Source organism: Microcaecilia unicolor, chromosome 8, assembly GCF_901765095.1.
Source record: "Microcaecilia unicolor chromosome 8, aMicUni1.1, whole genome shotgun sequence".
Classification (NCBI taxonomy): domain Eukaryota; kingdom Metazoa; phylum Chordata; class Amphibia; order Gymnophiona; family Siphonopidae; genus Microcaecilia; species Microcaecilia unicolor.
Window position 1 is genome coordinate 228,014,184 of NC_044038.1, and position 13,925 is coordinate 228,028,108.

Here is a 13,925-nt window from a genome sequence, read left to right on the forward strand (position 1 = left end):
TGGTTGACCCCTGATGACGCTCAGTTGAGCGAAACACGGACCGTGTAGGGTCACATAAAGATGAGGGTTCAACCCAATGTAAGAAGGATTCCCGCACTCTGAAGAGCAGTTTTGTTTGACAATGGTCATATTTTGATTGACTTGGCGTTGGTAACAACTGGAGAGACTCGACAAAAGTCTATACTTGATGCCTTTAATATTTGGAAAGCTGTAGTGCTTGGAGATCATATCTGCAGTGGGACACTCTTATGGTTTGGGAACCCTGAATAGTATTGAGAGCTGTTGATGAATTGGCATTGCTGCAGCTGATTTTATATGAATGCATTTTGGGGGGGGCTGAAAAATTGTTGAGAGAAGTTACCATAAAAACACCTCTTTTGTTTTGTTACTTGCCATGCTATGTATTACACAATAAATTATATTGGATATATGGTGCTGTTAGGAACATGTGTTAGTGGAATCCATGAAAGAATGAAGAGTTATGGTATGAGTAGTGAGATTGAAGTATGGATGTAGCTATTTATAGGTTTCAATTTTTATGTATTTTGGAAGAGTTTATAGATTTAAAAAAATAATAAAGATTTGGAATTATATATAGTTGTGATTAATATATAGTGTAGTAACACTTTATATTGGAATATAGATACCCTGTTTGAATATTTTGTGATGCACATTCATTGGAGAAATCCTGAAAACCCAACTGCGTTGAGGCCCTCGAGGATCGACATTGAGCACCCCTGGCCTAAATGTTAGGCATGTTGATGCCTGGTTATGCTAGTATTCTATAAAGGAAAGGAAAGAAAGTAGTTGCTTACTTGGAGGAACCGCGTTATAGAATTGTCCCCCTCCCCCCCCCCCAAGAAAAAACTCCACTAATGGCTTTATTGTATGCTCACACTGGGTTTTTTAAAAATTTGTTACACTTCCAGACAAAGACATGGACTATGTGAATCAAATTACTTAAACACTTCCATTTTTAAAATGCACTCGTTAGTTTGAAAGGAGAAGATCATCTAATACTGTTCCATTTTTAAAGGATATTTCATCAGAGTGGCAAGTCTCTAAATTCATCAGTGTTCTCTGGGCTCATGAGCCATATCACGACATAGGATTAATCACATGCACTTTTACTTTAAGAAGAGAACATATGTTACCTGAAGCCCAAGCGTTAAACAGCAGTATGCATTTCCCTAGTGTGACGGATGAACTGCTGCCATTGGAAACTATCTGAGCTGACAGACTGTAAAGGCCAACGATCGAATCACTGGTGGTGGAGATACTGATCCTCAAGGTGTTCGAGTTGCTGGATTGTACGACAGCACTCCAGGAGCTACTGTCACTCCCTGATTTGGAAAGGTTGAACACTCTTCTTGTCTTGTTAGAGTCTGAAGGGCGGGGTCCTATGGGGAACAAGAGCAAGCAATGAGGTTTATTCAGCAGTCTGAAAAGAAAATGGCTGTGAAAAATAAACAAGGTGCACTGAGGTGACATGTCTGAGTTTCAGAACATTTCTCGGACAGACAAAGCTTGCCATTAGGCATTTTTGTGTAGAATAATGTTTATGATGATGAAGATTAAAAAACGTGAGAGGAATATTTACTCTGGCATTGGAGAGAGGGGGCAACCTCTTCCCCATTCCACCCTCGACCTCAAGCTAGTTCATTTTTGGTTCATTGTGAAACCATCTCCATCTCCCACAACCCTTGCCTTTACCTCTTCCTGTTCCCTACTATATCTCCATCTGTACGTCCACTAAGTAAATTCCCTTTCACTTTCCCAAAATCTCTCAATCCAAGACTCTCTGTAATGTCTTCTTGACTGTCCTTCTGCCCTTCCCTTCAGTTTCTCCATTTTCCTGCTCCCTGTTGATTCCCTCCAACCTGCTTCTCCAAATGAAACTGTAACAAGTCTAAAAAGTAATGGATATTTTAAGTAGATATAAACCCTGTCTCCCTGTCCAAAGCTAATAAGTCTGGGGCAAAACTCTGCTTGACATTCTTAACCAATGAGTTTTGCTTGAGAGTGAAGTGAAAATGGCAGAGATGGAGATCACCTGTCTACAAGATGAGTATTTGATGGAAGCCACCAGCCTGTGAGGTAAGTGTATGATGAGAACCACTTGTTGATGAGATGTGATATGAGTGTATGATGAAGGCCACCTGCCTGCCTGCGAGCTTAGCATGTGGTAGTGATTACCTGTTTGTGCTGTAAATGTGATATTATCCCCGGACTGCAGAGCTCTGTTGCATGTAAGTGTGATGAAGAAGGGCTGTGCTCTTCTTAAGATTAAGTCTGAACTGTCGTAGTAGCTGGTGTTGTGTGCATTCTTATTGGAGGTAAGTTCTAAATTCACATTAGATACCGTCAGGGCTGCAAAAGAAAAAGTAAAGTTTAGTTGCAGTGTGAAAAATGCATTCAGTCTCTGAAGAGAACTTTTAGACAAAGGAGAGAGGTCCATCATGTAAGTATAAATACTGTATATTATTAAAATATAAGTGAAAGTATTAGAAAAGACATTGGGCCAGATTTTATAAATGGCATCTTAAAAATCGGCATTGAAAAAACATGCGCTTAGCGTGATTCCATAAACCACGCCCAAAGTTAGACAGTTTATAGAATATGCTCACATGCTGTTATTACAACTAAAATTTGGGTGCACCCATTTAGCTCACCTAAAACCAGGCCTAAATACCTGCGCCTAAGTTAGGCGCAGATCATGCGTATCCTATAATAGTGCACATAGGGGCCCTTTTACTAAGGCGCACCAAAAAATGGCCTATGCTGGTATAGGCGTGTGCTTTGGACGCAAGCAGGTCCATATTTCAGCGCGCTTGCAAAAATGGCCTTTTTTTGGGGGGGGGGGGGGGGGAATGAACGTGTGGCAAAATTAAAACGAGTGTGTGTCCATTTTTGGCCTGAGACTTTACTCTAACCATTGACTTAGCAGTAAGGTCTCATGTGTTAACCAGGCAGACCTTTAAAGTCTGCTCCCTAGTTCACAAAATTCTATATGGTGAAGTCCCTGGCTATATGCTTAATCTAATCATCCTACAACCCAGGAATGCATTAAGACTATCCCGTTCATATCTAAACCTTCATTACCCAAGCTGCAACGGACTTAAGTACAAAACCATGCATGCTTCATCCTTCTCCCTCATCAGCTCACAACTATGGAATTCTCTGCCAAAAACTATTAAAACCATCCACAACCATCTCAATTTTAGGAAATCACTTAAGACCATGTTATTTGGAAAAGCTTATCCCAAGGACTCAGCATGTGTCTCCTCTGCCTGATACACATCAATCTACTGACAATTTTGGACCCATCCACCCTTCCCTCCTCTCTCCCGGTTTCCCTGCTCCTTCCGTCCCTTCCCCATCTTCCCCATTATTTCTAATGTAGGTTTTCTGTTGTATTAGCTAGATTTTACTGCACTGGCGTCTGTCTCTGTGGTGCGCTGTAAGCCACATTGAGCCTGACGCTGTTGGGAAAATGTGGGGTATAAATGAGATAATTAATAAATAAATCAATCAATCAATAAAATAAAATAAAATAAATAAATAAATTCTAATTGGTTGTTAAGTACCAATTATTGGCACCGATTGGTTTGTTAATCAAGTTGTGCGCAATTTGGCCATGCGGCCAAATTAGCATGCAGTACTTAAAGGCTGTTTATAAAATTTGGGGAATTGCACTCATCGCAATATTTTGTTAACTATTATGGGGTCGTCTGTATAGCTTTCCCCTTTAGAAAACCACCACTCTTCAACATCCCAGCCCTGTGTGTGCTCTGTGTGTGTTTTGGGTAGGACTAGGGCAGAGCCAGAAGGTACACCTACATTCCCCATTTCAGATGCACATTCATTTCTGCCAACATTAATACTGGAATTTAGACCTGCTGCCGGGGATTTTTAGGCTTGAGAAAAATGCCCGTTTTGTGCAGTGCTCCACTGGAGGGATTAGGAATAGTCACCCCCCCCCCCCCCCCCCCCCTTAATCAAGTTTCAAGTTCATTGAGATTGAATATACCATCCATCAAGAAGCGTCTTACAGTTATTTTTGTTTACAGCCCACTAAAGCCGACAAAACAGTTCAAAGCGGATTACATAATCAAAACACTAAATAATGAATCAATCATAGCTCATCAAAAACAGCAGCTCATTTCTTCATCCAAGCATTCTTCCGGAATACAATTGTTTTTAACCTTCGAAGTCAGAATGATTAAATATTTTGACACCCACCAGACAGGACTTAATAAAGATCTGGGTTTTCTAGCCCGTTATAAACCATAGAATTGTACTGCTTTGTCACCCTCCTGTCTCCATACATATCTCACCTGTCCCTCTTCCTGTCTCTCACCTATCCACCCCCATCCTGTTAGACTGTCACTGGAATGCTTTGATGTTTCACTTATATATACTGTCATCTACCAACATTCGCTTATTTCCGATCTGACGAAGAAGGGCAACCTTCGAAAGCTAATCAAGAAATGAATTATGTCCAATAAAAAAAGGCATCCTCTTATTTTCTTTTCCATGTTTTATTTTGTTTTATTTCTATTGATTACCTTTAAAAGTGGACTAACACGGCTACCACACCTCTCTATAATATTTTAAAAAGCACTTGAGGCCTAAATGATTCATTCCACTGAAAAAACTAATATGCAGGGCTTTAATTTATAGAAAGAAGAAGAAGAAGAAGAAGAAGAAGAAGAAGTAGCTGGAAAGGGGATAGGAAGGCTATAGGTAGGAGAAGCAAGAGACCAAGAGCTGGATTAGGGAGAAGAGTGACAAGTTCCTGGAGGAAAAGTCCATAGTCTGCTATTGAGACAGACATGGGGAAGTCACTGCTTTCCCTGGGATTGGTAGCTACTATTTGGTAGGAATGTTGCTACTATTTGGGTTTCTGCCAGGTACTTGTGACCTGGATTGGCCACTGTTGGAAACAGGATGCTGAGTTTGATGGATCTTTGGTCTGTCCCAGTATGGCAACACTTATATACTTGGGATTCTGAATGGAATCTTACTACTCTTTGGGTTCTACATGGAATGCTGCTACACTTTGAAATTCTGCATGGAATCTTGTTATTCTTCAGAATTCTAGAATCTTGCTACTCTTTGCAGTTCTACATGGAATGTTGCTACTATTTGGATTTCTGCCAGGTACTTGTGACCTGGATTGGCCACTGTTGGAAACAGGATACTGGTCTAGATGGACCGTTAGTCTGACCCAATATGGCTATTCTTATGCTTTGGGTTCTCCCTCCCCCTCCCCTCCTCTTTCCTGCAGGCTGCCTGGAAGGAAAGGGCTAGAGCTGAACATCCGTTCTGTTCTGTGCCCCAGAAATATAAGTCCTATAAAATGTACAGTATACCCTATAGACAAGAAAACAACTATGCAGATATGATAGAGGTACTCCTAATCAAAAGATATAATCAGGCACAATAATACAACCTTTCTTATAGGAAAAAATGCTCTAAAATAGAGATTCCACCTAAAATAAAAATCCTAATTTCTTTGCCCCTACAACTGTTAAGGTAGACCGTTGGCAAGGATTAACAATTTTAATAAACAGAAGCTTCAACCACAGTTCCTTGAAAAAAAGCCAAAAACGGAACTCAACAAGTTTTTTTGGCAGATTCTACAAGCAATGTGAAATAGCTGGTACAGTTAAAGCTGAGTAGCTGTTGAGTCTCATTTTTGGCCTTTTTCAAGGAACTGTAATGTTTTTGACTAATGTGGAGTAGAATTAAGTGGATGCTTTGGCTTTTAGGAGTTTGAGTCTGTGCTTTTTTTTTTTCCAAGGGTGGTTTTTTCTCTCTTAAAATATATTTTTGATAGGGAGATGTTTCCCCACCATAGTTTTGTTTTAGATGGACTGAAGCCTGTGATAGAATGCTCATTGAGGTTTGTTAAAAAGTCTACGACTTTCCTCGGGGTGGTTAAAGCTTCTGTTTATTTAATTTGTTAATCCTTGCCAACAATCTACCGTAACTCACCTTGAGCTACTACTGAAAAAGGTGTGAGCAAAATCCCAAATAAATAAAACAGAGAGACCTATATTAGTCCTGGGGAACCCCAGCCAGTCAGAGTTTCAGGAAATCAGTATTGAATATGCTTGAAAGAAATTTACATGCAATGGAGGTGGCACATGCAAATCTGTCTTATGAATATTCATTGTGGATATCCTGATAAGCTGACTGGCTAGGGGCCCCCCAGGGACAAGTTTGAAACCACTGTTCTAGAGTAAGTGGTCACATTATGAAAGATTAGGGGATGGACTCATGAACAACAGAAAATATTTCTTTGTGAAAAGGATGGTAGATATATGGAATGGAAGTCCAGTGAAGAGAAACATGCTAGTTGAATTAAAAATGCATAGCATTAGTACACAGCATCCCTAGTGGTGAGGAGGTGAAGGGAAGGTTGAGATTTCCCCTGGGAACGAGATGGGGTGTACTGTATAATTTGAATGGTTCCTATCATATGTTATGACCATGGTACCAACAGGGTTTGGAGGTTGTAGTACTGCAAACAATCCACCCTTCATTGCCTCAGGACAGAGGCAGGGGTGACAAGGGGTGACAAATGAAAGCCGGGTAAAGGAATCTTGAACTAATGATACTGTGATAGTCAGACTGATAGCTGCAGGCTTTAACTGCCCAGAAACCAACCAGTTTGGTAATGGCAGTTTGGTGGATAGGTTCTGTACAGCAAGGCCACAGTTTCTTGGTAGAGTTCATATTCAGCCAATAGACTCACTAGTTTTGGTAACTCCTTAGATTTTTACAAAATGTGGAAGTATAACATGGACAGCACCATGGGCCTTTAAAAATGGAACACAGTTCTTTAATGAATGAGCCTTGACAAAAAGACCCGACACGGGCCGTGTTTCGGTGACTAGCACCTGCGTCAGGGGTCACAGTGATGACGTGGAAAACTTGGGGAATAGCTCGAATATATTCCTCTACAATATATTATTCCTTACCCCACGTCTCATGTAGTAAAAGCTACAAAGCACCAAATGGATACAGAAAGTGAAAGTGCCTTGGTGCTTTGTAGCTTTTACTACATGAGACGTGGGGTAAGGAATAATATATTGTAGAGGAATATATTCGAGTTATTCCCCAAGTTTTCCACGTCATCACTGTGACCCCTGACGCAGGTGCTAGTCACCGAAACACGGCCCGTGTCGGGTCTTTTTGTCAAGGCTCATGTTCCATTTTTAAAGGCCCATGGTGCTGTTTTTTTTGTTTGGACTTTAGTTTGTACTTCATTCCCTCTCTTTTGTTATATCGAAGTATAACATGGAGCCATGAGGTGGATGATGGGTGGGGGGATTAAAGACACAGAAATTGATGGCATATAAAGATGGTACAGCCTGTCCAGTCTGCCCATCTATACCAGCTACTAAGCTCTACCATCCTTCGCTCTCCTTCACAACCGAAGGGCTTATCTGGATCTAGACCAGAATTAAGATTTCACACCTAGTTACATCCCTTAATTAGAGGATGCAGTGAAAATTGCAGTAGACTTTAAAGGAGAAATTAGCTGCTTGTGTCCACTGCATGTAATTTCTGAGTTGACCCTGGCACGGAGCAGTTCTATACATCGCATGCATTGCATTAGAAATATATTTGCATACAATGAAGTCAGTGCATGCAAATGAATCTCATGCATATCCTCTGTGCATGTCCTATGATTTCTTGAATTCAGAGACAGTCCTTGTCTCCACCACCTCCACTGACACCTTCAAGCACGCCGTAGTCACACCTCTCCTCAAAAAACCATCACTTGACCCTACCTGTCCCTTCAACTACCGCCCCATCTCCCTAGTAGTGCTTTAGAAATGTTAAGTAGTAGTAGTAGTAGTAGTGTTGCACATATCCACCAGCCTTTCCATAAAGATGGATTTCCATATTTTCTGGCTCTATTTGTTCCGTTGATGCTGTGTGAGAACATTTTTATCTGCTTTACTGAGGTGTGTTTTAGATGTGTATTAATTTTATGCTTTGTTACAACATACTGTGAAGATTATGATAACACCCAGACCTAGTTTTTGGATTTGGTTTGCTGTTACTCCTTTGGGAGTGACAACATAAGAATTACATTAATTACCAGTGAACCAGTCCAGAAAAGTAATTGCTTTTATCACTACATCTTTTCCTTGGTTTCTCAAGATTGCTTCGGTTTGCATTTTGCTGTGTCATGTTAACCACTATTGCTCTCTTTAAAAGAAGGTTTGTAAAGTTTTTCATAGACTCTGTATGGCTACCTAATGGTTCTTTCTGGGTTAGCGTGGGAGTCCTTATCGCCACCTCAATGGGTGGTGGTAAGGGCTTCCCGTTGCATGGACATGCGATAAGAGTTCTCTTTCTGCATGGCCATGTGTGCTGGGGGCTTTTTTATCTGCTGCGGTAAAGAGGGCCCTGGCACATGGGAAAAACGGCCCCTGTCACCAGCGCAGGGCCCTTTTTCCCTCAGCTTGGTAAAAGGGTCCCTTAGTTACCTACGGTGTGACCACCTCCCTGCATGCCACAAGGAGATTCCCTTTGAAAATATGCTTGGAGATAGAGAATTGCACGGGGGCAGAAATGTCATCTGTCCCCGATGGAATCTAACGCATCCCGCCTGTCTCCACTGGATTCTCCTCCATCCCCGCTCATCCCCTGTGATAAAATAATCCAACTTGTGGTAAAATAGTTCAACTTAACAGTAGCCCATGTTGATAACTTCCCCTCTCAGTGCTTATGGGGATTTCAATGCTATCAACCATATCCATTAATTTTTTTAGTGCTATAATAATTGGCATGGCACAAGGAAAGGATAGGTAGGCTGACCTGTCACTACACTTCTGCAGGACCCCGCAAGACCTGCGTCCATCCCCACAGGACCCCCGCAGGACCTGTATCCATCCCCGCAGGAGTCCCATGGACCTGGAAGGGATTCCCGCTATCCCTGTTCCTGTGCAGCTGTCTACTTGGAGACCCTGAAGGGGGGTTGAAAAATTGTCCTCTAAGGGTATATATCGTATCAGGAGTTTGATAGGACAACTCATATTCCTCTTCATTTTGAAGTCTTTTCTGATGCCCCAAAAAGGGCCTTCTAATTTTTTTTTATACAAGGTCAATACTCAGAAGTGTTTGATTTCATTTCCTCCCCTTTGCTTTTTTTTCTTTTTCTTTCTCTTTTCTAATGTTTCTTTAAGTCTCATTCTTTCATTTAGGTTTTCTGTCGCTTTTCATGCAATCTGCATACATTAAATGTAGACCCTTAAAACAAACATTACATACAACAATACCAAATCCCCAGCAATAAAGGATGAATTCAAGGATGACAAACATCAATTTGGTCAGCCATTAAGACTATCCAGCTCATTTTCGAAAGAGAAGGCTGGCCATCTTCCGACACAAATCAGGAGATGGCCGGCCAAATCGGTATAATCGAAAGCCGATTTTGGCTGGTTTCAACAGCACTCCGTCGCGGAGCCGGCGAAAGTCAAAGGGAGCGTGTCGACGGTGTAGCGAAGGTGGGACATGGGTGGGCATGGGCGTGGTTAACAGATGGGCGACTTCAGCCCATAATGGGGAAAAAAAAACGGCGATGATGAGCATTTCGCCGGCTTCACTTGGTCCATTTTTATTCACGACCAAGCCTCAAAAAGGTAACCCAACTGACCAGATGACAACAGCAGGGAATCGTGGATCACCTCCCCTTATTCCCCCAATGGTTGCCAACCCCCTCCAACCCTAAAAAAACCTTTAAAATATTTTTTTGCCAGCCTCAAATGTCATACCCAGCTCCATGACAGCAGTATGCAGGTCCCTGGAGCAGTTTTTTTTTGTTGTTGTTACATTTGTACTCTGCGCTTTCCCACTCATGGCAGGCTCAATGCGGCTTACATATTATATACAGGTACTTATTTGTACCCGAGGCAATGGAGGGTTAAGTGACTTGCCCAGAGTCACAAGGAGCTGCCTGTGCCTGAAGTGGGAATCAAACTCAGTTCCTCAGTTCCCCAGGACCAAAGTCCACCACCCTAACCACTAGGCCACTCCTCCACTTCAGACAGTGGTCCAGTGCACTACAAGTCCTGGCTCCTCCCACGACCAAATGGCTTGGATTTAGCCGGGTTTGAGATGGCCGGCTTCAGTTTCCATTATCGCTGAAAATCGATGCCGGACATCTCAAACCCGGCCATCTCTGACATTTGGCCGGCCCCAACCATATTATCGAAACGCAAGATGGCCGCCCATCTCATTCGATAATACGGTTCGTCCCACCCCATCGCGCCGCTGTTCTCTGAGATGGCCGCCCTTAGAGATGGCTGGCCGCGTTCAATTATGCCCCTCTATGACATCTACCAGTTAGAGACTGCCAAAAATAAAAGAAATTTATGACTTCCCTATCCCTGGGAATATCCTTTTTCTCAGCTGTGTGTAGAAGGTATGCTTAGCGTATGCATTGGTTAAAAATACCCACACTCTTATTGCAAATGCATGTCACTTCTTGCATAGAGGCTGGACAGTGAAATTAAGTATCTTTATTCATGTAAGCAAACTCACCTATGGGAAACAAGCACACAATTGCCAACACTGGGTCAATGAAAGCGAAGGTGTGATACGTTGCTAAGAGTGTGTGTGTGTTTGAGTGTGAGGGGGTGTTAGAGTGAAGTTATACATATACATTTAGTCGTCATAGAGCAATTGCCATATGAAGCAGCAAGAGAGGAAGATGCCTGACGCAGTGGCAACAGAGCTGCGAAATGCTAGCCACGTTGCAGTGTGTACTGGTCTGCGGTGAGGAGAACTAATGGGTCATGCTGTTTGAAGTGTCCTTGGAGGACAAGCGAACTTTTTCACTACCACATACTAAGCACGTTTACATAAAATGGAAAAAGGAAAAAGAATATGCAAATATATTTATGATAATCAAATGTGACTATTTCTAAAATTCTGAAGAAAATTTGAAACTGCATATCCCTGACATAGGGAGGTTTTTAAGCCAATGATTGAAAAATAGGACGCGAGTAAGCTACAGACTTTTCCTACCCTTTAAAAAAGCATATAGATAGATATAAGCAACATTTTTTAGAGGAGGTTTCGTTGTTGCTGAACTGTTAGGGATATTTAAATGTTTATTTATGCTATTACAGTGGGATTACTACGTAATTGTTTTTTGTCAAGATTAAGGACCCAATTCTATATATATGGCGCCTAAAATTAACGCATGGTAGACAATCACGCCTAAGTGTATTCTAAATACATAGAGAGATTCCCCCTTGGAAATGCCAACAACTCCAACATCACAGAATTCAAATTCATCTCCGTTTTGTAATGCCAGCAAAAAGAAGCCTCAGGTTTTAACCTGCAATTAATTTCAATTCATGTTACCTACCTGCCATGATGGTTATGTTTCTCTCTCCGTCTGTTTCTTCTCCTCTCTTTCTTGAAGTTTGGGTGCTTCAGCGTACAGTGAAACTCTGATGATTTTACCTAATGCAGCCAATATTTATAGTCTAAATATGAGGCCATAGTTGATTCAGATGAGATAGGTGTGGTTGTCTCTGATGATTCCATGCAACATTCCGTATGAAACTTGCTTTCCCTGACAGGTCATATGGAGTTGCTCAATTTTGGGAGTGGCCAAAGGATGCTTCTTGCTACACCTTTTGCAGAGCTTGACAGGGACCTGTCAAACATGTTCTCCTTGACTTGACTAGAGGAATCTTTAGTCTTGGAAATGTATCTCTTTGGTACAGTGTTTCTAGGCAGGAAGGGTGCATATCTTTATTTGAGAGCGATGACAGGAGCAGGCTTGTTGAAATTGTTACAATATCAGGATGTGAAAAAGAGATATGCCTATGATACTTCCCACAGAAAAACACAGAAGTCGGTTCTAAAAAATGCTTGCCTCATTTTCCCCGTCATTCTACATAGTGTGGCAAAAATTAGATGCCAATTTGGCAGTTACATACCAAGATGGGGGGGGGGGGGGGGGGGGTGAAACGGCAAGTTCATGTGTTAGTTTATTTATTTGTTTGTTGCATTTGTATCCCACATTTTCCCACCTATTTGCAGGCTCAATGTGGCTTACAATTTTCTGTCATGACTTATGCCATTTCAGAGTAAAGATACAATTGGTAATGGATATAGAACATGGATGATAAAGTGAACAGTCAAGTAAAAAAGGGAAAAAAAACATACAATAGGTATCGTATATTGAAAACGGATAACATAATAAAATTAGGTAATGCAATATAGGGAGAAAAGGGCATTTTCGAAAGGGATGTCCAAGTTGCGATTTGGACATCCTTGCAAAACGTCCAAATCCAGGGGCGGGGAAACCAGTATTTTCGAAACAAGATGGACGTCCATCTTTCGTTTCAAAAATACTGTCAGGGACGTCCAAATCCTTAAATTTTGCCAACCCTAGATTTGGACGTCCCTAGACGTGGACGTTGCTGATTTTCGGCGATTTTCAAACCAAAGACGTCCATGTCAAAAATGACGGAATGTAAGCCATTTGGTCGTGGGAGGAGCCAGCATTTGTAGTACACTGGTCCACCTGACATGCAAGGACAGCAACCGGACACCTTAGGGGGCACTGAAGTGGACTTCATAAATTGCTCCCAGGAACATAGCTCCCTTACCTTGTGTGCTGAGCCCCCCAACCCCCCCCCCCCCCCAAAACCCACTACCCCCAACTTTACACCACTATCATAGCCCTTACGGGTGAAGGGGGCACGTAGATTTGGGTACAGTGGGTTTGTGGTGGGTTTTGGAGGACTCACTGTTTCCTCCACAAACGTAACAGGTAGGGGGGATGGGGATGGGTCTGCCTGTCTGAAATGCACTGCACCCACTAAAACTGCTCCAGGGACCTGCATACTGCACTCATGGACCTGAGTATGACATCTGAGGCTGTCATAGAGGCTGGCACAAAATATTTTTAAAGATGTTTTTTGAGGGTGGGAGGGGGTTGGTGACCACTGGGGGAGTAAGTGGAGATCATCCCTGATTCCGTCCGGTGGTCATCTGGTCATTTCAGGCACCTTTTTGTGCCTTAGTCGTAAGAAAAACAGGTCCGGGTGAAAACCTCCGTGCTCGTCAGGGACGTCCTTGTTTTTTTCGATTATGGGTCAAGGACGTCCAAATGTTAGGCACGCCCAGTTCCCACCTTCGCTACGCCTCCAACACGTCCCCTTGAACTTTGGCCGTCCTTGCGACGGAGTGCAGTTGAAGACGTCCTAAATCGAGCTTTGATTATACGATTTGGACGTCCCTGGGAGTAGGATGTCCATCTTCCGATTTATGTTGAAAGATGGACGTCCTTCTGTTTCAAAAATGAGCCCGTTTGGTGCTATTCTGTAACTTGGGGCATAAATGTATTAGGGTGTACGTGCAAGGGGGAATTCATGTGGAAGGGTCATGGGCATGTTGCCAAACAATGTATGCAAATTATAGGGGAAGGGAAATGGGACTTGATATATACCACCTTTCTAAGGTTTTTGCAACTACATTCAAAGTGGTTTACATATATTCAAGTACTTATTTTTTTGTACCAGGGGCAATGGAGGATTAAGTGACTTGCCCAGAGTCACAAGGAGCTGCAGTGGGAATTGAACCCACTTCCCCAGAATCAGAGTCCACTGCACTAACCACTAGGCTACTCCTCCACTAGCAACATGCCATGTAGAAACCTGCCCTTGCATTGCATTGGTGATCTGCAAGGGCAGGCTTCTACATGGAATGTTGAGATTCTGTTGCTTCTATTTGAGATTCTACATGGAATGTTAATGTTGCTATTCCATTAGCAACATTCCATGTAGAAGCCTGCCCTTGCAGATCAGCAACGCGGCCGTGCAGGCTTCTGTTTCTGTGAGTCTGATGTCCTGCACATAGCTGATTGTGTAAAGTGGATA

General features: G+C 42.3%; 1 protein-coding gene across 1 annotated transcript in view; it reads right to left on the bottom strand.

The window, feature by feature from the left end:
* Nucleotides 1-11,505, bottom strand: part of LOC115475538 (protein-glutamine gamma-glutamyltransferase E-like) — a 33,359-nt gene extending 21,854 nt beyond the window's left edge. Inside the window, exons 1-3 of the mRNA XM_030211323.1 lie at nt 11,399-11,505; nt 2,197-2,370; nt 1,155-1,400 (exon numbers count right to left, since the gene is read on the bottom strand). Coding sequence (XP_030067183.1) covers nt 1,155-1,400; nt 2,197-2,370; nt 11,399-11,405 — 427 coding nt within the window. The 5' untranslated portion in view covers nt 11,406-11,505. The remainder of the gene's footprint in view (nt 1-1,154; nt 1,401-2,196; nt 2,371-11,398) is intronic.
* Between the last annotated feature and the right edge of the window lie 2,420 nt (nt 11,506-13,925).